The sequence below is a fragment of the Lycorma delicatula genome, chromosome 4 (assembly GCF_047948215.1).
Source record: "Lycorma delicatula isolate Av1 chromosome 4, ASM4794821v1, whole genome shotgun sequence".
Taxonomy (NCBI): Eukaryota; Metazoa; Arthropoda; class Insecta; order Hemiptera; family Fulgoridae; genus Lycorma; species Lycorma delicatula.
The window spans coordinates 109,095,109-109,117,803 of NC_134458.1; the positions used below are offsets into that span (position 1 = coordinate 109,095,109).

A 22,695-nucleotide genomic window follows, 5' to 3' on the forward strand; every position below is an offset into this window, starting at 1 on the left:
ATGTGTAAATGGAAACTCAACCGTATAGGTTTTGTATTTCTTGATACCTATTTAATAATAAATATTAAAATTTAATATAAAAACTGTTTCCTGTATGGAAAATTGTCTTTTAAAAAAAATTCAAATGTCATAACACTCCACTAGAATTTTTACTGCAACACCATAATACTTCCAGTACAATTGTATTTCCAGTAAAAAATAATAAAAGAGTCATCAATATTGAATATATTTCTTAAAATAATTAGTTTTGAATGTAGAAAATAAAAAAAATACATTCAGGGAAAATTACAAACTTCCATCTTCTTTTAAAAAACTAAGCCTGAAGATATTCAGGCTGTCACTGTAAAATATTCGAAGGTTCAAAGGCGAGGAAATTCAAAGAGAACAGTTTTACTATTTATAATCCAAAAGACTGAAATAACATAACTTCACTTAAGATTATGCACAGTACAAAGGAACAGAATTATACAATTTATTTTTTATGACCAAATAGTGAGTTGAATATAAATGTCATGAAAATATATTTATTCCAGTTGCAGACTGCAGCAGAATTATTGGGATATTACTTAGCTTTTTCTGCATTATGTAATTTTATATACAAATATTTAAATAAATAGATCAATGGGATAATAATAATTACTTTATTAAATTACAAACAAAATATAACATTATATTGATGATGGTGATGACAATAAAAATAACAATAAATGGGATTTACATACAATACTAACAATAAAGTAAATTAGAAAATTAATATAAAATTTTATCTAGTATTTTTACGAAGTACTTATTTAAATTGATATAATACATTGTTTCAAAACTTGCACTTAATTTTTATTGTAAAAGTAATTTACTAAAAGATTAACATAAAAAAAAAATTATTTATACTATTTGTATATTTTTATTTTCTCTTTCAGTTTCCTTTTAATAGAATTTATTTAAATCTTTTTAACCCTTAACTAGACATATGGTATAATCTGAAATTAAAAAAAATTAAAACAGCTCTGAAGTGATATTTTTGATAAGATATGTATTATATAATTTTTTTCCACTCGCTTCACATTTCAGTGAAGCATGAGAATTTATACAGAATTGATTGGTTTTGTTATAAATCTACAACTAAGTATTTTACTTTTAAAAAAATACACAAAATTTCTTTTAGCAAAATTGATATTAACCTAACAAATTATGAAGAATCATTTTTTTGCCATTTCTAACAAAAAAAATAATAAATAGCAATTTTTTAAGATTATTTTTATTAGGACCACATAATCATGTTATTTAAAAAATTAAATTCTGTAAACTTACAAAAATACACATATCTAAATTCTTATTTGAATTAATTATCACTATTGCACCAAAAGTGTGAAATAAATTCTGAATGTCATACAATGGAAACAGTAATTTTTATATATATTATACTCAATAATGCAGAATAATTTTGCATTAGTTATATTTGTTGATATATGTAATATTTCAGATAAAACTAAAAGAATCAGTTTATATATATAAAAACTTAAACATTTTTTTAAGTAAAAATTTTTATATATAAAAACTTATATATATATATATATATATATATATAAAAGAAAAAGATTTTATGGTATAAGATGCTCATTGTTGGTGTAAGTTGTGCATGATCAAATGAATATGGATAATTAAGAGTTAAAAATGTGAAAAATTATACTCTAACCTCCCTATAATAATCTAAGTTATTGTGTCAGTACCAATACTATTTACCATGGTAAAAAAATTAAATAGATAAGTTAAACTACATTTACCATGGTAAAAAAATTATATAGATAAGTTAAAAAACTACATTTAAAAAAGTAAACATTACAAAAGTATAAAAATATACATGACAGAAAATTAGTATCTTACATGCTATTCTCAATGATCTAAACATGAATATATAAGAAGTTGTGCAAAATTAGTTATAATGCTGTGGGAGAAATGATAAATGAGCAGTTTGACATTAGTAGGGCTAATTATTAGAAAATTTAATTACAAAGTAACAGCCACTTACATTTTATAAACAGGTACATTATTTAAAGCCTATCGTATAATACAGCAGTATTATATGATAGTTCTCTCATACATGGTTGGATTATTATTTTAATTTTATTATTATTATTTTAAGTTTTCGCTAAATTACAATTACTGTATTTTTTATTTTTTTTTTAAATTAATAATGGGATTAATTGTATACTAGGAAAAAATATCAACAAGCAGGGTTTGAACCCAGACCTTAAGTCTGACTACCACTCAACCACTATTTCAATATAAGCTCAAACACATCATAATGATTTTTAGTCTGAAAATAAATGTTATTTTTTTATGAGATGATGGGGATTAACTGCTTTGGTCATTTTGTCCAATGGAATTTTGTAACATAAACCTGGGACCTCTGAATGAAAGGCCAAGATGCTACCACTCTGCCGCAGAGATCGGCATGTAATAAAAATAATAATAATCCATGCTTGATATACCATGATGAAATAGAATGAAAATCCAAATTCATGCATTATTCTAAATTCTGTAGGCCACGTTAACCTCTCTCATTTAAAATTAATAAAATTAAATTCAATAAAATTACATTCTTGCTACATTTTAAAATTTGCTTTATAAACCAACTTTTTTCAATTTTAATGACAAAAATAAAGTATATTAAATTCATGAATAACCCTAGATATTCATTCAAATTACTATTAACTCTAAAAAAAAAGATGGATAAGTAAAATTCTAGAGCTATATCTAAAAGTAAAAGTTATTATAGAAGCACTTTGGTGAGCTTTAGAACTATTACATCCCTGTATTATATACACTTAAACACTTTTTTATTCATTTATATAACCAATTAATGAAATAAACAATATTTAAATTGATAAAAAATAATTGTTTTTATATTATTCAGGTATTTTTTTTATAATATTAATTTATATTACAAGAGATATGATTCTAGTCTAATGAAGAAGACGAAGTGAACACAATGATAAATAAAGATATGATTGTAACTGAAATAAAGTATGAAACACGTAGTATATCAATGTCAATTAGATAAATGATTATAAAAATGTTGACATTTTTATAATGGCATGTAGACATTTTTAATTTTAAAAACTGGCTTGTCCCTGACCAGTAGTACCATCAGTTTTAAATAAAACCTTGGTACTATTAGTGGCAAGGTGTACCAAGTATAAAGTTATAAGTAAGGTTCCTTTTCCTCTCAAAAACTGATATGAATTTATTTATTTCTTAAATTTAGATTAATTTTCTCAATCTTATTTTTTAATGTTAGAAATTATTCAATATTGTAACATCAGAAAATTTTTATTTTATTTATTATCAAATGGATAAGCCATAATATCCTGCATATTATTATTATTGGCTTTAAAATAAAATTTATATAAAAACAGGATTTAGTCCAATAAATATTAATGTGTTAATTAATAGTTCACTGTGGTGGTGTTGATGCTTTCCATTCGACATATAAGAAATATGAACCAGCTGCATATGCCATTGTATTTAAAATTCCAATCACCTGAAAAATAAAATAACATTTTTAAAATTATTATATAACATAAAAATTTGTTTAAGTATGGAGTTAATTTAATTAAGTTAATTGTTTTATGGAGTTAAGTATGATTTAATTTGTTTTTATAGTTCAACAAACCGCATGATTTCAAGGATCAGGATTTTTTATTTTTTTATTCTGGAAGAAAACTTGAGCTTTCTCTGGGTATTGTTGTTTTTCAATTGTTTTTGTAACTGAAGTTCTTCCATGAATAGATTATCCTTTTTTCACTACCCATCCCTTTTCCTCATCATGGGTTCTTCCTTCTCTATTTTAAGTTATTTGGGCATAACTTAACTAGGTCTACCATAGCTTTACTAGGTCCATGATAAGGATGACAGGAGTTATAAAGCCAATGATATATCCTCGTTGCAGTTAGGGGTTGCAAGACCTCTTTTTCCTGATTTATGGTAATGCAACAAACCAGGGGCTGAAATACCAACCAGGTAAAACCAAGCCCTCCTCAAGTGCAAGTAAGTTTGATTGTTTTTGTCCAGATTGAATGAAGTTTTTCTAATCTCAAGATGTATTATTACAATTAGAAATATTCAATGACTTGTTATCATACAGTGACATTATTATGCCAAAATGAAACCAGTGTGGATTGTTACAAAGACTCCATGATTCCTCTTCAGGGATGAAAGGAGCAAGAATAAGGAGAAAGAAATGTAGAAGGAGGAGGCAATCATCACTGAAGAGGCCGCCTTAAGAGGTCAGGTGAGTTTATTGTCTTACTTTAGACCAAAGTAAATTCATTATTCAACAATAAATTTCAAATTCTGTTTTATCCAACATTACCATTGGTATAGAAACTTCCAGCTCTAGTAACAAGGAATAACATCCAAAGTATGATGATTTTTTGCCTCTATGTGAGTAAAAATAAAACATTCATCCTACCCTACTAAAGGGCATTTATATGTGTGTCTGTCTACGTGTGCATCCCCATAGCTGAGAACATGCTTACATGATCAAACATACTGCTTGTCAAAAAAAATCATATGATTTTTCTTTTCTTAAATGTTTATAAACAATAGGTAATAAGAAGCAACACCAACAAATATAGCTGAGAACAACATCCTTACCTAATTGAACATACTGCCTATCAAAAAATCATACGATTTTTTTCTTAAATGTTTATAAACAATAAATAACAACAGTGATAATAATTATAAAATAAATTAATAAATTTTACTACCATAATTCATTCATTCAATATCGTAGAGCAGATCTTAAAACAACTATTTTCGAAATCGATACTGAAAATATTATCAATTATCCATTTAGAAACCACTGATATTTTGTCGGAAGGTTAGTTTTGTAATAAGATAATTTATTTTTGCAAATTGAATGTAATCCATAAATAATAAATTAATTTAATTTATATTTAAGCTTCCAGCTCCCAAAGTGAGTGAATTTACATATGGATCTTGATGAAAATGTTGAGATTGTGCAATCTAACAATCTGATATTGTTAGAGATGTGCTGGACACCAATAGCATTCCAAGACGCCAGCCACCAGGGTAACCCACCTGGAGGGCCTAGCTACAGACGTGTGCTGAAGGCACACCCTGCAGCTAGTATATATGCTGAAACTGGATGTCAAAAACCCCATTTTTTTTCAATTTTTACCAAGTACAATTCATTTAGGATAATTTCATTGGTATTGATACTAAAATAAATGGACAAAAGAAGCAAAAGTAAATTTAGTTTTAAAATATCAGATTTGAGCTAAAATAAATAATTTTTTGTTTTTTGAGCCAACTACTGTTTCCCTTGTTTAGAATGTAGAAAATGAACCAACTATATTTCAGTAATTCAATAATTAACTGCAAAAACTTCTCAGGTGAATTCTAAAAACATTCAGCCAAGACCCTGTTAGGGAATTGATTTCAATTTTTTTTCTTTAATAAAATTTGAAATTCAGTTATGGTTTTTATAATAATTGTTTGATTATAAATGAACTGTTTAAATGAACATTCAATTCTTAACATACACCATATGTAATTATGTATTTACAAGTTAGGGAATATTTTATTTACTTACTCCTGCAATAATATTTGGGTCTCGTATTTGAGGATGGTAGTTTGGTGACCATGTATACAGTTGGATTATGAATCCAGTCAAATATAGGATAGTCATTATACAAGTATTCAACATTTCCTGAAAGCAATGAAAAGAATAATTGATTAAAAAAAATTTAATAAATATTTAAAATTACACCATTAAAACTTACATTAAACATTGAAATATAAAAAAAATAAACAAAACACAATGCCCCTCCCTTTATTTGGCGTGATGTCTTATCTGGTTTTCTTCTTGTTTATTTTTTGGTTGTACTTACCTTTTAATTTTATTTGTTTATTCCTGTTTTCAGCAGAATGAGGTTCTTATTGTTACTTTTTAATTAAAGTATTCTAAAATCTTCATTCTTCCATTTTTTTCAACTGATTCTTCCATTTTCATTGGGGTATGTCCTTTTTTTATTAAATACATTGGGTAATTATCTTGTTTTTGATTTTTTAAATATCTCATGTGTTCACTATACCTTAATTTTAATTTTCTTTGCGTTTGGATAAACGGAAATCTATCTTCCATTGCATTTATATTTTATTTTGTACATACAATTACTGTTGTAAGTATATTTAGTTATAGGACTTTCCCATCAAGCAGTTAAAGCTGCACACAACTTAATTAAAAATATTTATCATTTTGTTTTTTAATATTTTTACAGTTATTAAATTCAATGATTCTAACTAAAGCGGGCGCGTATACAGTATTTAATTCACGCGGGTGTGGCGGTACTAGAGACGATGGTCGGCACTAACTAAACAAATGTAGTTTCACAACTTACATAGAACAAATATCGCTTACACGGTCGGCAGGCTGGTGTAGCCACGAGGCTTAACGCACCAGTTACTGAGTCGACCGGGCGATCGAGTTTGACACACAGCAAGACCGAGTTACTTATTTACACTTATTACTCATTACAACAATATTTATTATTTATTAACATTTATTATTACAATATTATTTCATTTATTTAATTTTACCGCTCACCTGTGACGTCACAACATAGCAGGCGACTATAAAAGCATTTTATGGGGTAGGGTACGATTTTGCAAATTTTTTTTGTCCAGATATTGCTATTTTTTAATCGTTAACAAGACAAATTAGTCTTATTAGTTAAATGTTAGTTTTTTTATTTTAATTTTTAATTTTAATCTAGCTTTAGTTTTGTATCCATGTCCGTCGTCGTCGGCGGCTTCGGTGGTCTCCGATTCGGAGACTGGAAGCTATACGGGCGACGACGCTCTCCGCGAATACGAGACTGTTCGCAGCATGGAGAAGAAAAGAAAGAAAGGCTGGCCGAAAGGGAAACCTAGGCTATAATTTAATTTATCAGCGAGTCGATTGTACAATGGAACATCAATGGATGTTTTTCAAACATCCATGAGCTCCAACGCTTAGTACATAATGTAGACCCGATTTGTATATGTCTGCAAGAAACACATTTCAGCCGAAATGAAAATTTTAAATTAAAAGGATATGATACATTTCTGCGAGATCAACCGCCAAATATAAGAGTTAGAGGTGGAGTAGCCCTACTAACATCGACCAGAGCTACCGCCGAAGCTGTTGATCTAAATACAAACCTGCAAGCGGTCGCCATTAGAATGAAGCGTCCGCTTCAGGTCACAGTTTGCAGCATATACCTGGAGTATTTTGATTGGAAGGAGGATGACATAGCGCAACTAATTTCTGAGCTTCCCCCACCTATTTTACTGGTGGGTGATTTTAATCCTCATAATTCTCTTTGGGGATCGGACCGAGTAGATCCCCGTGGAAGAGAATTGGAAAGGTTGCTGATGAATTTTGAACTTATGCATTTAAACGATGGGTCAGGAACCTTTTTCAATGCCAGAGATAGATCGATTTGCATGGAAGCGATCATTTCCCGGTGCAAATTGTAACTGATGTTACAAGAAAAATAAATATATCCCATCTCTAAAAGATGGTTGTTTGAAAAGGCAGATTGGACGAGCTTCACAGTTAGAATGTTACTCCCTGAAACAACTGGAGTTATCGGTAACGATGTCGACGCTATAACAAATGCGATACTTGAGTCGGCATCGAGATTCATTCCCAAAACATCTGGGAAACTTACGAAACGACCCGTTCCATGGTGGAACGATGAAATAAGTGAAGAAAGAAAGAAAAGGGCGTATAACACCTTTAAGAAACGTCCTACCACAGAGAATCTTATTGCCTTTAAAAAATACAGGGCGTATGCAAAACGTCTCATGATAAACTCGAAGAAACGATCATCCATCGACAGAACCAATACTGCATCAGATGTTTGGAGGAAAGTGAAGGCGATTTGTGGGCGTAAAAATTTTGCACCCATAACTAGCCTTCAAGATGAAGACGAAATTAAGGACACTCCAAACGAAATCGCAGAGTTATTATCCAATCACTTCGAGAAAGCTAGCAAAACGGCTAACTACGAAGAAGATTTTCGAGCGAAAAAAGAAGAACTTTAAGGTCTACTAAATTTCCGTACTGAGTATAATTACTCATATAATGTACCATTTAAAATGGAAACATTCGTGAAAGCGTTGGAGAATGCAGGCAACACAGCTGCTGGTCCGGATGAAATCCATTATAATATTATCAGGCAGCTGAATACCACTGCAAAACGCAGACTATTAGAACTGTATAATCAAATATGGCGGGATGGAATGTACCCGCAGCAGTGGAAAAAGGCTCATGTTGTTCCAGTACCAAAGAAAAATAAAAATTTAACAGATCCCAATAGCTATCGTCCTATTTCCTTGACGTGCGCTATGGGAAAAATACTCAAAAAAATGATTAATAATCGAATCGTTTGGGTTTTAGAAAAAGAAAACCTGATATCACCATATCAAGCAGGTTTTCAACAATACCACTCTACCACCGATCAGATGATCAACTTAGAGAATATTATATATAACAGCTTTATTACAAGAAAACATTATGTCGGAGTCTTCTTTGATCTTCAGAAGGCTTTTGATATGACCTGGCGACATGAATGGGGCATTCGTGGCAATCTGCCAGTATTGCTCAGCAACTATATGAATGACCGTACCTTCCAAGTACGTGTCAATAATGAATATTCATCTGAAAGAATGTTGGAAAATGGCATACCACAAGGTTCGCCGTTGAGCGGTACCTTGTTTACCATTGCCATTAATAAATTGATATTAGCCATTCCAGTAGAAATCAGCAAAAGCGTCTATGTTGATGACTTGGAAATTGTGTATGCCAGCAACAAGACTGCTATGGTGAAGTACAAATTGCAACGGGCGATTAACGCTCTAAATGAAGTTGCGAGGAATAATGGATTCCAATTTTCACCAGAAAAAACCTGTTGTGTACACTTTTGTAGGAAGAGAATTCCTCATCAAAGTCCTATGTTGAAAATTGGCAATGATCCAATACAATATAAAGATAACGTGAGATTTTTAGGACTAGTATTAGATAAATCCCTTACGTGGGGACTACACATACTGGACTTGAGTGTTAGATGCAAAAAAGCCCTAAACATTATTAAATGTTTATCGAACATTAATTGGGGCTCAGATATTATTGAGACTGTATAAGGCATTGGGTTCAATCAAAACTAGACTACGGATGTATTGTATATTAATCCGCTAGGAAGTCGCATTTAAGAAAGTTAGACGTTATTCACAAAAGCGGAATAAGATATGCGACAGGCGCTTTCCGCACAAGTCCAGCGACTAGTCTAATGTCTGAAGCCGGAATACTGTCACTACATTATAGAAGAGAGATCCTTTTGCTAAGATACGCAGCAAATATATGGGCTTTTCCTGCCCATATAAATAACAAACTTTTCAACAAACATCCTATGGCTGCATTATACGAACGTCGTGCTACCTATTCCAGACCAGCCGGAATTAGGTACCACTAATTAAAAAGGAAATACGAAATTGCTATTCCAGAGACACTAGCAATTTCTACTAGAGAAATACCGCCATGGATTTTGCCAGCGGTAAATACAAGGTTGGATCTCTCTCAGGGAGAAATAAAAAAGAAGCCAGCAGTTATCATCCAACAGAAATTTTTGGCAACCGTTGGCAGTAAGCTCTTCGCTACATAGAACATTATTGCGAAGAGAGAGTGCTAATATGTTCCGATTCTCTAAGTGCACTTGTTGCAATTCGGAACAAGAACATTAAGGGTGTCCTAATTGCAAACATCCTGTCCATTTTGTATGTTCTAAACCAACGAGGACAGCGATGCGTATTTGTATGGACTCCAGGGCATGCTGGTATTACAGGTAATGAGAGCGCAGACGAAGCTGCCAGAAAGACAACAGTCTGCGATGATTTGGATGCATTTCCTGTAAGAGTGGCAGATGTTAAAAACTGTCTAACGAGCATAGTAAGAAACAAATTACTGATTGGAATACTGATTGGAGGAGTTTAAATACCAAATTAAACTCAGTTAAAACTTCTTCATATAAATGGAAAAGTGACGTGAAGTTGACTCGCCGAGAACAAGTAGCTGTGACCAGACTTAGAATCGGTCACACGCGATTAACAAATTAATATTTGTTAACCGGCGAAGAGAGACCAATGTGCGGCGTTTGTAATAAAACACTGACAATCAAGCATCTAATAGAAAAGTGTACCATATATGAGGACCTCAGAAAGAGGTTCCGTCTTAGAAATGATATTACTGCTGATCTGGATAATGGAAATGAAGAAAAGATAGTTGCATTTTTACACGCCAGTGGACTTCTTTAGAAGTCTGTAAAAGTTGAAAAATTTTTAAAGCTGTGTAAAGAATCTCTAAGTGGAATTCATTATGTATATGGGAGTCTCGAAGCGTAGCACGTGTAGTGACGGGAGGTAGCCCTCTTGCCTAGGCCATCTTGGCTGGTCTGCATTCAAGAGCAGTGAGTCGGGGTGTGTCCAATGATGGCATGGGGGACCCTCAAGGGTAAACTGAGGGCGCGAGGCTATGGGTGGGCGTGGTGCATGCCTGTAGCCTATTTATAAGGAGGAGTCAACTGCCACGGCGCCCTGGTGCGACTGATATACTGCTCAACGGCGGTTCTGGTCGCCCCGAGGGTGCTTAAACAAACTATAAACGAGATAGGTAGAAGAGGAAATGGTATTGATAAGTTGTATTTTTAATTTCATGGTCTTTTGTGAACCTTATCTCAAATTTTAATATCGGGGCCCTTTACACCCCGTAAGTATTGTGTTTGTCTTCGTTGTTTGTGTCATTAATGTTTTTGCGTAGTTTGTGCTTTTAAATAAAATATAAGTGCCCTTTACACACTTACATATGACGTTCCTGATGGTGATACTAACTTCTTCTAAGAACGTGACGAGGGCTAATGACCTTAGTAGTCTATGCCCGTAAAAATTCAAGGAAAAAAATAAGGAACAATATCATCATTATTATCTGCTGCACTATGTCTATCTCAATTTTTTTCTGTTCCCAACTAAATTTTTAAAATACTGATAACTCCGTAATTTTTACTCTTTTGCGGCCATATTTTTAAACATACAACTTTCTTGCACTATTTTAATCTGGCCTTCTCCTATCACGATAAATTCCAGTTACTTAGCTTTCCTATTCAAAATTGAAGCATTTTTGTACTAAAGTAGAAATAATTAGTTTAGCCGTTAAATGATGTAACTTGACAAAATTAAATTCCATATTTTTGGAAGACATTAACTTTGGCAAACTGTAAATTTTGTATTGAAAAAGCAATGATAGATGAAACTAAAATATCAACTAAATATAAGAGTTATTTCACTCGATCCGATATTACCGTTCTACCTTTACATGATGACAGTTATTGACAGTTATCTTATGTTATCTTTTTAAATTGATAATACAGTTTGAAAACCATGAGACTTTTAAATTTTATAAAAATATAAACTGTTTTTAATTTGATATTTGTGTTTCTTTAGTTTATGTAAACTGGTGAAGGTATAATTATAATTTAATTATATAATATTTTTAAGATTTTTGTTTGTTTAATTAACTCTAATTATTCGTTAATTAAACAAATACTATAATTTTTCAGTTATTTTCCGCTTTTTTATAATTTTATTTTCCCAGTGAATATAGCTAGAATAGCTATATTAAAAGGGAAAATATGGTGATCATGTTAAAAATGAGGAATTAGTTTTTTGCAAATCTTATGTTTTAGGGTCAAATTAGTTTCACCTACAAAAAATATATGTATGTATGTGCGTACATATGTGTGTCACACTGCTTTTGCCCATGTACCTCAGGATTGATCAATCAATTTTCTTTATAGTGTTTGATATATATGTTTATATATCTTTATATGTTTCTATATTTGGATTATTGATATTAAAATTTTTTACAATTTGTTAAGGAGGGGTTGGGGATATCGCAAAATACCAATTTCGATTTTCTTCAGAGGCATTTTAGAGATACTTTATACATATATGAATAAATCAAACGTTTTAAAAAAAAAAATTAACACCACATCTTAAAATTGATATGTTTTTTGTTATTTTGTACTCCTGCCTTCGGTTTAAAAATTTTTTGAAAGTTTATACAAGTTTTTTTGAGTTATCAAGAAATGTCTACAATTTAAAAAAATTATAAACCCCGAACCTAAAATGCAGAAAAGATTTTTTAATTTTCTTTTTCCTTTTATTGAAAAAAAAATTATTTTATTCTTTATTTAAAGGGTGTTAGATTTAGAGAAAACATAACAAATTTGTTTAAGTAAAGTTAACTTTTAGAAAAATTTCTCTTAAAATTTATTCCCCACCTCTAAAATATATATTACCTCTCTTTAAATTTGTTATTATTAATAGACGGGAAAGTCATAATACTTTACAAACTTTTTTTTAATAAATAAAAATGACAACAATCGAAACAAATAATATTTAATTAAAAAAATATATATTTATATCTAATATACAAATACGAAAGTTTGTGGCAGGTTCCGTCTATCTGTTTTCAACAGCATCACGCGAGAACCAACCGATCGATTGCTTTCAAATTTTCGGGGTACATCAATGTTATCCTTGGGAAGATTCAGCCTTCTTGGTGCTGAAGTTTTTTACGAGGAAAAATTCACATGTACTTTAGGTACTATAGTTACTATTATTCTGTCTTGTAATTTAATTTTTCAGGTATTTGTAAAGTCTGCACACGTTAATTGTTATTTATCGGTATTATTCTTACAACCACAAGGATAACGAACAAAGCGGGAATCCAGGGGGCGAAGCCCCTGACTAGACGGGAAAGGTGAGCGAAGTGACAAGACGGGAATCCTGACCGGCTCGTTTTTTAATATTTAAACTTTATATTATGGTTTGAAAGCCATGAAGCACGTTGTTTTTTTTAATTTTATAAAAGTTTATAATTTTTTTTAATCTGGTATTTACGTTTCTTTGGTTGACGAACAGTGAAATTAACAGGGTGAAGGCAGAATTATAATTTAATTGACTTAATATTTTTAATTGATTTAGGGATAGTAATATTTGTATGATCTTTTTTCATCTAATTAACTAACTATTTTATTAACTTGAAAAATCTAATGTAATTAATAAAAATTTCAATTATTTCACTTTTTTATTTTTTTTTTTACATTTTTATAAAAAAATTCTGTTTCTATTAAATGAGGCTTAAAAGATCACAGCAATGATTAAATTTTAATAAAATTTCATGAATAAAATTTTGTTGTCCTAATTTGTAAAATGTTTTTATAAAAAAAAAAAAAAAAAAAAAAAAAAAATACGAAACAGAATATCTGGAATATTGAAGAATCTATTACTAAAGTCGGGCCGATTTATTTAAAAAAAACTAAAACGTCAAAAAATATTATTTTATTTTATTTATAAAGTTCATTGATCTATTGTTTTACGCCGAAAACATTCCATATAAACTTTTAAAGAGAAATACTGTAAGAATTGTAATAAAACATTTTTATTTAAAAAAATTTTTAAATAAAAGTGTGTGTGTGTGTGTGTGTGTGTGTGTTATAAATTATTTAGTATTTTTATAGCTTCGTTAATTCTTTATAGCGCGTTAATTCATATAATATACTTGTCAGTATATTAGACAAAATTTGATGCTGAATTGAAAAATTTATAGGTTATAAAATTAGCATTCAGATACAAAAGTAATTTCATTCATACAAATATCGTCAAAATTTGTAATATTATATTTAATAATATAACATATCGCATAGCTGGCTTCGGTCCAATTTCCGCCTAGCCAGAGGGCTCCGCCTCCCTGGACCCCGTAGTGTTCATTACACTCATGGTTGTGAGAATAATATTAATAAATAAAAATTCAAGTATTCTGAATACTTGAATTAATATTCAAAATTCAAGAAACCTGAAAAAGAGATTAATTTACAAAGACAGAATAATAGTAATTATGGTTACTAAAGTACGCGTACATACACCTTTGACGACGAAAAATTCATAACATAATTCTTTGCCACGGTGGCAGAAATATAATAATGAAGTAAAAGTGTTAATATTTTTTTTCTTTAATTAATATCTTTAATCCATAACATAAATGTATCCTCCAAATTTGAAAGCAATCGGTCAGTTGATTTTCGCGTGATGCGATAACAGACAAACTTTCGTCTTTATAGACAGTTGGATTTACATAATAACCTCTAAATCTGTAAACAGTATCCGTAGAAACGCACGTTGTTGCCAAGATTACTATTATTATTATCATTATTATGGTATTAAAACAAAAGTTAAAGTTGACAGTTATACTGTTAATTAAACCTCCAAAGTGTCAATTGGCTTCGCCAATTGACACTTTAAAGCTGTTTATACAAAATATATCCGTCATTTTTATTTTAATGACTATATTACTAGGATTTATTAATGGTATTTTCTAAAGAATGGACAAATAGAAATTTAACTAGTTCGGTCTTAGAAAATAAACAACCCTAACATTACTTTCAATCTGTTTAAATTATGAAAAGATAAAAGAACAAACACTTTTTTAAATCTATTTTATAAGTATTACACACTTAACCTCAATTAAATATTCTTCATCGTATCGCAATACTTCAGTTTCAATTAAAATACAGAATTACTCGTAATAAACTGTATAATGTAAATATTTTCTTTAGTAAAAATAAGTGAGTAAATAGAAGAAACGAAATTCAAGACGAGAAATCTGGGTGAATTATAATGATATAGGCTAAGTAAACTATATTTTAGTACAAAGAAAGAACAAGACAATTTACTTTATTATAAGATGAATAAATGCTAATGGAAATTTTTAAGTACCGTATCAAATAACCCTTTATTTGCTCGCTTACGTACATAGTTATTTGTGATAACGACATAAAATTGTCCTTGGCCGAGTTTACATTTTTTACCGTGAAATCTGCGGCTAATTGGAGCTACATCCCTTATAGCGTGAAATATAATTTAAATAGCTATAAAATTTCATTGAACTATTCTAAAAAAAATCTAATTTCTTAATAATAATAATAATTAGGCCTCTGAAGAATTATTGATAAAATAAAAAGAAAAAAGGTATAATATTTCTTCCATATTTCACTTCTATGTTAAATGTTATAAACAATCTTTAATACTTTATAGTGGAAAATTAATAATACATGAAAAATGTTTCAAAAATTAAAAAAAATGTTTCTGCTCCCCAACCCCAAAAATCACCTTGCAAAAATATGTTTGATTTTTTTACGTTTACTACGTTAGATGGAAGAAACTAAAAAATTATTCTGTAGAATTTATAACCAAAATTACTCTGAAGAATTTATAATTTTAGGGGTGGGAATGAATTGTGACAGAATTCATATATGCCAGTCTCCGTGGCGCGAATGGCTGTACCTCGGCCTTTCATCCAGAGGACCCGGGTTCAGATCCCGGCCCGGCATGGCATTTTCACACACGCTATAAATAATTCATCTCATCCTCTGAAACAATACCTAACGGTGGTCCCGGAGGTTAGACAAAAAAAAATCATTTACGGTGAATTTATTGTTATTTAATTATTATTAAACTTTAAAAAAAGAAAATTAATTCCAAAAATCTATATTTTTAAACTTTTTAACACCATAAATACTTTTAACACCAATATTGCTTCTCCAATGTGACAAAGATTTTTTTAAATTTTGCATTTGGGAGAGGGGAGAATTTTGGGAGGCAAATACACATTTTTTTAAATGGTAAGATAAGCATGTATGCATGTACTAACTAAGTTTAATAAAGTTGGGTTATGTTTGCAAAACTTTGATATAGTTTGACCCTGACTTCACTCCTATATATCTACCTCACTCCTCGGAGATATTGACCCCAAACCTTTGCCAACAAATTGCCCCATCATGAAATAGTTTATTATAAACATTTGTAGAAAAAAATAAAAAATGAGAAATGTTTTGATGAAATTTGGTCTCTGTAGCAAATTTCATCAAAATCGGTTTAGCCAGTCAAAACTTATTGCGCTTCAAACAGGCCAACACACACGTACATACGTACGAACTTAACCCTGTACCTTTTTTTTGAGTCCCTTGGTCATAAAACGTTGAGAAATTCAAAAAACCCATACCCATTTCTTGACTGATTACCGTACTTTCTTCTTTTTATCTAGAGCATAGTTCTAGAGAAAGCTATGATGCCAGGAAAATAAAAATTGTACATGACCTGATGATGTTACTCCTGTTAATGAGATAGCAATCCTCAAATTAACAAACATTTCATATCAAGCTTACTAAGTAAAATGTGGAATGGTTTCCCGTTGTTTTCTTACTAGACTGAACATACTGTCTTACATTTACATGAAAGTCAGGAGATATTCAAACCTACAAAGTGATACTTCCATAACTTCATGTTCACCATAGGAACTCTAATAAAATAAACTCTAATAAATAGGAACTCTAATAAACTCTAATAAATAGGAACTCATAGGAACTCTAATAAAAATAAACTCTCGTTTATTTAAACGAGCATAATTACTCTCAGAAAAAGCAGTTTTAACTACTGTTCCTCTTAACTCAAATAATTAAAATGTATCACAGGTATAAGATAGGATGAAACAGATAGTGCAAAATACAAACTAATGTATAATTTCTAGTTTAAAGATAATTTATCAGGAAACAATAAAAATTGTTTCTTCGCAATAGAAATTTTTACTCCCTAATAAATACATTATAATAAGTTATTAAATCAATAACTAGTAAATATATACGCGTAAAAATGTGTAAATGAGCGAAATTTTGCGAGCGTGTGAGTTTGTTTTAAGTAATTATATTTTTATACATAAAAACTACAAAAAAATCTGGTAATCGTTGTTTTTCTGAACGTTGTGCAATTAACTGATTTGATGAGTTTTTCATTTCTTTTATTTTCGACGGCAACTTATTAAAAACATTTTTGCCATATTTCTCATTTTATATTTTCTCTACAAATAAAGAATGTTTATAATAAATTATTTCATGGCTTTGAAGTACCAACTTTTAAATATTTAACAGTCTATCTTGTTATCTCTGAGAGTAATGATGTTCAATATACAGTCAGTTCTTGTGTAAATAGCGTGGAAATACAACTAAAAGGGATGGACATTACAAAATATAATATAGTATTACAAACAAATATTAAAAATTAATGTTTTTAACAATTTTTACTATTTTTCATAGTAAATTTTTTAATTTTAAATTTTTTACAGCTTTTCATGAACGGATTACGGGATTCTAAGGGGGTAACATTTAAAAGGACTCAATTACATTATAAAAAAAAATTTAGGTATAAAAAATTACTCTGTTTCTTTGAAACTAACCCTCAATAAAGCATTTTGAACTTTTATATAGATATTTTCTGTTTTATACCAATTAAATAAAAAGAATCTGAAATGGGTATCAGTTTTTTATAAGTTCAAGTTAATAGATTTCAATGATTCGTATAAAAAAATTGAATGAGTGAATGTATCGAAGAGAGAAATTTCAAATGAAAATGAAAGAAAAAAATATCTCGTTAAGCAGTAGATAAAATTAATATTAAAAATCTGATAATATTAAAAAGACTGATTTATTTCCTATATTTTCACTTACTTCCGGATTAAAATTTATCTTTTACATCAATGAAAAATTCTCTCTATAGTTCACCATTTTCTTAATACAGCTCTAAAATCAATATTATTTTGTATTTTATGACAATAACTTTTATTACTTTCTTACCCTTCGTTAAAAACCCTCATTATACAGGTATGTGTATACTTAAATAATATGATATTTTAGGTACTTAACGATATGAGAATATTATAGTATAAAAGCTGGAAAAGTTTTGCATGACTTTCCCAGTTATTAATAATAAAAATTAAAAGAGTTAAAGTAAAAAACAAAAAAACAAAAAAATATATATTTTTTGAGGTGGGAAATAAATTTTATGAAGAATTTTATAAAAATATTCATAAATAGGTTAAACTTACGAGTAACAAAATTTTGCTTAAGTAAAGCTTCATAAAGACTAAAATAAGTAAAATAAAGTTTTCAAAAAAAGTTTTTTGCATTTTAGGTCTGGGGTCTATAATTTAAAAAAAAAATTGTAAACGTTTCTTGATAGTTCTATAAATGAAGTATATAAACTTTAAGTGCTTGAAAAATATTGAAACTGAAAGAAGATATCTCTGTAGATATTGAAATATAGAAATATAAATATAGAAGTATCTCTGTAGAAAATTGAAATCTGTTTTTACGCGATATCACCCACCTCTGAACGAATTTTATCAAAATTCGTATAAGGGGAAAAAATTCGTTTTTACATATGCCCCATATGTAGAAATATTGAGCCAAATTTAAAGAAAATCGGTTCGATCAATCCTGAGATAAATCACGAAAAGCAGTGCTACATAAATGCGTACGCAAATACAATAATAACTGTTCTAGCTACATTCGTAGTAATACACTAAAAAAAAAAAATCATCCTGGAATTTTTGTAATAATTTATTTCCATCTAACAGTATTATTAATATTATTGTTTTTTTTTTATTGTAATCTTTGTGAATGAATGATTTTTTATGATAATTGATGTAATTACGTACATTCTGATCAAAAATTATTTATAGTAATATATAACTTTAGCCTGAATAAGATAATTCATGGAATGAACATTAATACAGGAATGCGTATAGTACGCATTTTGACATACATTGCACTGTTCTCTATATTCTGTTAAAAAAAAATTCCGGCTGTCCCCATTTTATAGTAATCTTTATTTGCCACCGGCTGCCAATTTATTCACTTGTAATTTAATGGTCAGATCGTTAACATTATATGAATAAAAATACCGTTAAATTTGTTCTTATTAAGAACAACTGGGTTTTAATTATTTTTAAATTGCTTTAATTTCTTATACATTTTTTTATTGTGCTTTAATTATCCCTTTCTTTTTTCATTTTTTTTTTATTTATTTTTTCTTCAAAAAATAATAACATGAGATTTTTTTTCTTCAATAAATTTTAATATACAGAATGACACAAAACTGAGGGATATTAGAAGATATTGAATCTACAAAGTTACAAGATTGTTATTTAATGGCGTGATGAAATCTTTGTCCGCCAACTTGGATCCGTCATATTAATTCAAACTTTTTTTTTCAAATAGCAAGGTGAATATGCACACATAATACATGATTTTAATGTAACATTACGAAAAAAACTTAGACGAAAACAGTTTTTTTTATAAATGCCTTTGTTTTCGAGTTATATGCAATAAAAATTGCAAAAATTGGAAACATCGCGGCAAAACGAGGAAAAACACCACGTAGAACTGAAAGAAGAATTATCTTCTTTGTATTTTGTTTTGTATTATCTTCAGAATTGCATCTAACAACAAAATATATTTTCTACTTTTTGTCTGGTCAGGAAATGAGAAAACTATTACAGATCCAATTATCTTATAAATCTTTTATATAGATATTAACATTTCCCGTCGCGGCTTGGCTTGCAAAATACATAATCACAATTTGAACATAAATACAAAAATTAATTCCTCAATGCCAAGCTTATTCTATGTTTTGAATTTAAAAAACTTAGCAATTATTCAAAAATACAAAGTATCTTAAAAGAAATGAAAACAAATAGTACGAAATGTGCACGAGTTGAAAGAGAAAGATAGCTTTGGTCAGGGTTCGCTTCGCTCGCCCTTCCCGTCTAGCTATGAGGGGGGGGGGGTAAGTAAATTATTACAGTCTATTCAATTTATATAAACTATTAGTGTATTGTAATTTCTTCAGAGCATCAGTTTGGTCAGTACAGGACCCGAAACGTCGTCGAGTATTCTGAAGAATGTGAGTTTCAAAATAGTTGGCGACCATACGTGTGTACAAATCTTCATCAATTTATTTCAGTAGTTTATGTTGGACGTTGATTATGAGTCAGAAAGTACGTATGTATACAAAGATTTTACACAAAATGCGTATATTCTAACGTAAATTGGACATATTCGTATAAAAATTCAACTGTATCGATATTTACTTAATTAAAGCTAAGGAACTTGAGAAAATCGAAATGTTTCTCTTAACATAGTATTTATTCAACTTGCAGTTAACTTTTAGGCATAACTTAATCTAGATATGTCCATTATTAAATAAAGAATAAGGATCAAACTGTCGTGTTTTTTACAGCACTATTTTTCATGTAATATTTTGAGTGACCATAATGAAATTTATTTTCGTAAAATATTGCTATATATTTCTCGGAAAATAAATTCAAAAACTAGATTAATTTTATTTCGGTAACCAGTTAAATTGAGTTAACAGTTTAAATATATCTATTAATGTAATAGAAGGTTTTTTGTTTTACAGTTTTCTAAATTTTTTTTATGTCTGTCTACACGGTATAAAGTCAAAATTTTATATGTAAATTGTTAAAGAAGAGAAATTTTTTTATTACATTTTTGCGTTTCATATAAAAACAAAACCATTATCTCAATTTGTGTTCATTATCGTGTTAGTCCGTTACCTCAATTTATGTCGGTTTTTCTGTTTGTAAGGATCACGCACGAACGGCAAAACCTACTAAGATATAATGTGCAGGATGAACTTATCTTACCATGACTGAAATCATCATGTATTCTATGAATTAAATTAACTTAAGTTATTTATCTAATTTTCATTAATAATGGACGATTTATTTACTAGCTTTCCATCCTTAATGAAAATTAGATGAAACCTAATTTTAAGTAAACTGAAACCTTATCACTAAGTTTCACTGGATAAAACACCATCAAATTTTCTGTAACAATTTTTTTGAAAATTTTAACCCCTTTTTACTGGAAATGTTTCTTGTGAGTTACGCATACAGAAAAAATGAAGCAAATATTTTCAAGGAAATAAAACCGTTTAAGGTTCGAAATATCTTTTACGGGTAACATTTTTTCAAAAGTTCAAACGAAAATTATGTCATCCTTTTGGTGAAGAAGTATCCTTTTCCTTTTTTTCATTTAGACATTCGATATATTTTAGCAAAAAATACAATTTTTTTTTTTAATTTCAAGCGATGACCATCTTTTAACAAAATTGTTCTTTTTTAATCTTTAAATTAAATGAAAACGCATTTTACAAAAAAAAATTAAATGGAAAACATTCAAACCAAATAAAACTTGAAAAAGTTTTAATTTAAAACTTTTAAAACACAATATTCTGTTTTAAATATTAAATAATTGGCTCCATTTCCATCTCGTAAACTTTTTTCATATCCTGAAAACGTATTTAATTAACAGATCTCAGGGAACATAAATTTAAGCAGGAAAATAAAATTCGAAAAAACTTTCTTATGGAAATGTTTTCGAAAATTTTGACAGAGTTCCCTTCCGGTTTGTAGGACTGAACTTCCACATATATACAATACAGAGTGGGCGAAAAGTCCCATAGTGCAGTTAGATATGAATACAAAAAACAGTATATTTCAACATTTATGCTGGTTAACATTAATATTTATTGTGAATAACATTGTTACAGAGGTTCAAGATTCATTTATTGGTTATGAAAAAGTTCATTTAGTTGTGTGCGGACACTCACAGCAAATGTGATGGAGCGCCCTTTTGTTGAACTGTAACGATGTCGGCTATTAGATAGTTGTGTTATCTTCACAGAACTATCAAAGAAATATGATCCAAGCAGATGGTCTGCCATTATCCCTGTCCAAATTAAAATATGCAGCGAATTGCAGTTGATTTCCTCATAAAAGTGCGGATTATCTTTTGCCCAAAAAAAGACGATACGATTTCGTGAGCTACAATAAATCGCACACTTGTCAGAGAACGTAACGTTTTCTGATCACTTGCATGTGGAAAGCGTGAACCCACACAGAAGCCACCAAACGCTTCTCTACAGTGAAAGCACTTGTATCCGCCATGGTTTAACTCGAGACTGTCACGTTCTCCCCATACTAACCGAAGTGACACGCGCAGGATTCAGCTTATGGCGAGAAATAATAATAAAGTGTCAATTTGCTCAACAATAGTAAAATATTTACCGTTTTTTGTATTATTTTGTATTCATAACCACTGTTTATCTATATGTCTAGCTGTACTATGCTATTAACATGTAAAGGGACTTTTCGCCCACTCTGTATATACACATATACACGTGTAAAAATATATCCCTCGACTTGTCTAAAAAGCTGTTTAATTTCAGGCTCTACATTTTGGGTTCCTTCATTTAGCTCCCCTTTATGTATATAACATTATTGCTATATACACACTTTCTAATTTTTTGTTTTTGTATTTTTTTATTTATTAATATTTATGGTTGTATAACCTAGAGAATTTAAAAAATTCTTTTTGATTTTCATATTAATTTATAATTTCAAATGAAATTTGTATTTGGTCATAATTAATTTTGATCTCAACGATCTTTTTTAACTTGTGAACGAATACCAATGGAAATTTTTTTTCGAATTGCCCACAGTATGTGTCATAACATTATTGTTTCAGATGTGTAGATTAGGTCCTACTGGAGATACCATTTTAAAAAAATCGCTCCTGGTCGATAACTTCAAAGACGGACAAGTAAAATTACAAAATTATTAAAAGAATACTGAATAACAGAAGCAATATGTTTTTA

At 29.5% G+C, this 22,695-nt stretch overlaps 1 protein-coding gene across 1 annotated transcript in view; it reads right to left on the reverse strand.

The window, feature by feature from the left end:
* Window positions 1-627: 627 nt before the first annotated feature.
* The window catches only part of LOC142323735 (plasmolipin-like), a 167,668-nt gene continuing 145,600 nt past the window's right edge, over window positions 628-22,695 (reverse strand). The window contains exons 3-4 of the mRNA XM_075363896.1: window positions 5,618-5,734; window positions 628-3,541 (exon numbers count right to left, since the gene is read on the reverse strand). Of these exons, the coding sequence (XP_075220011.1) occupies window positions 3,455-3,541; window positions 5,618-5,734 (204 nt within the window). The 3' untranslated portion in view covers window positions 628-3,454. The remainder of the gene's footprint in view (window positions 3,542-5,617; window positions 5,735-22,695) is intronic.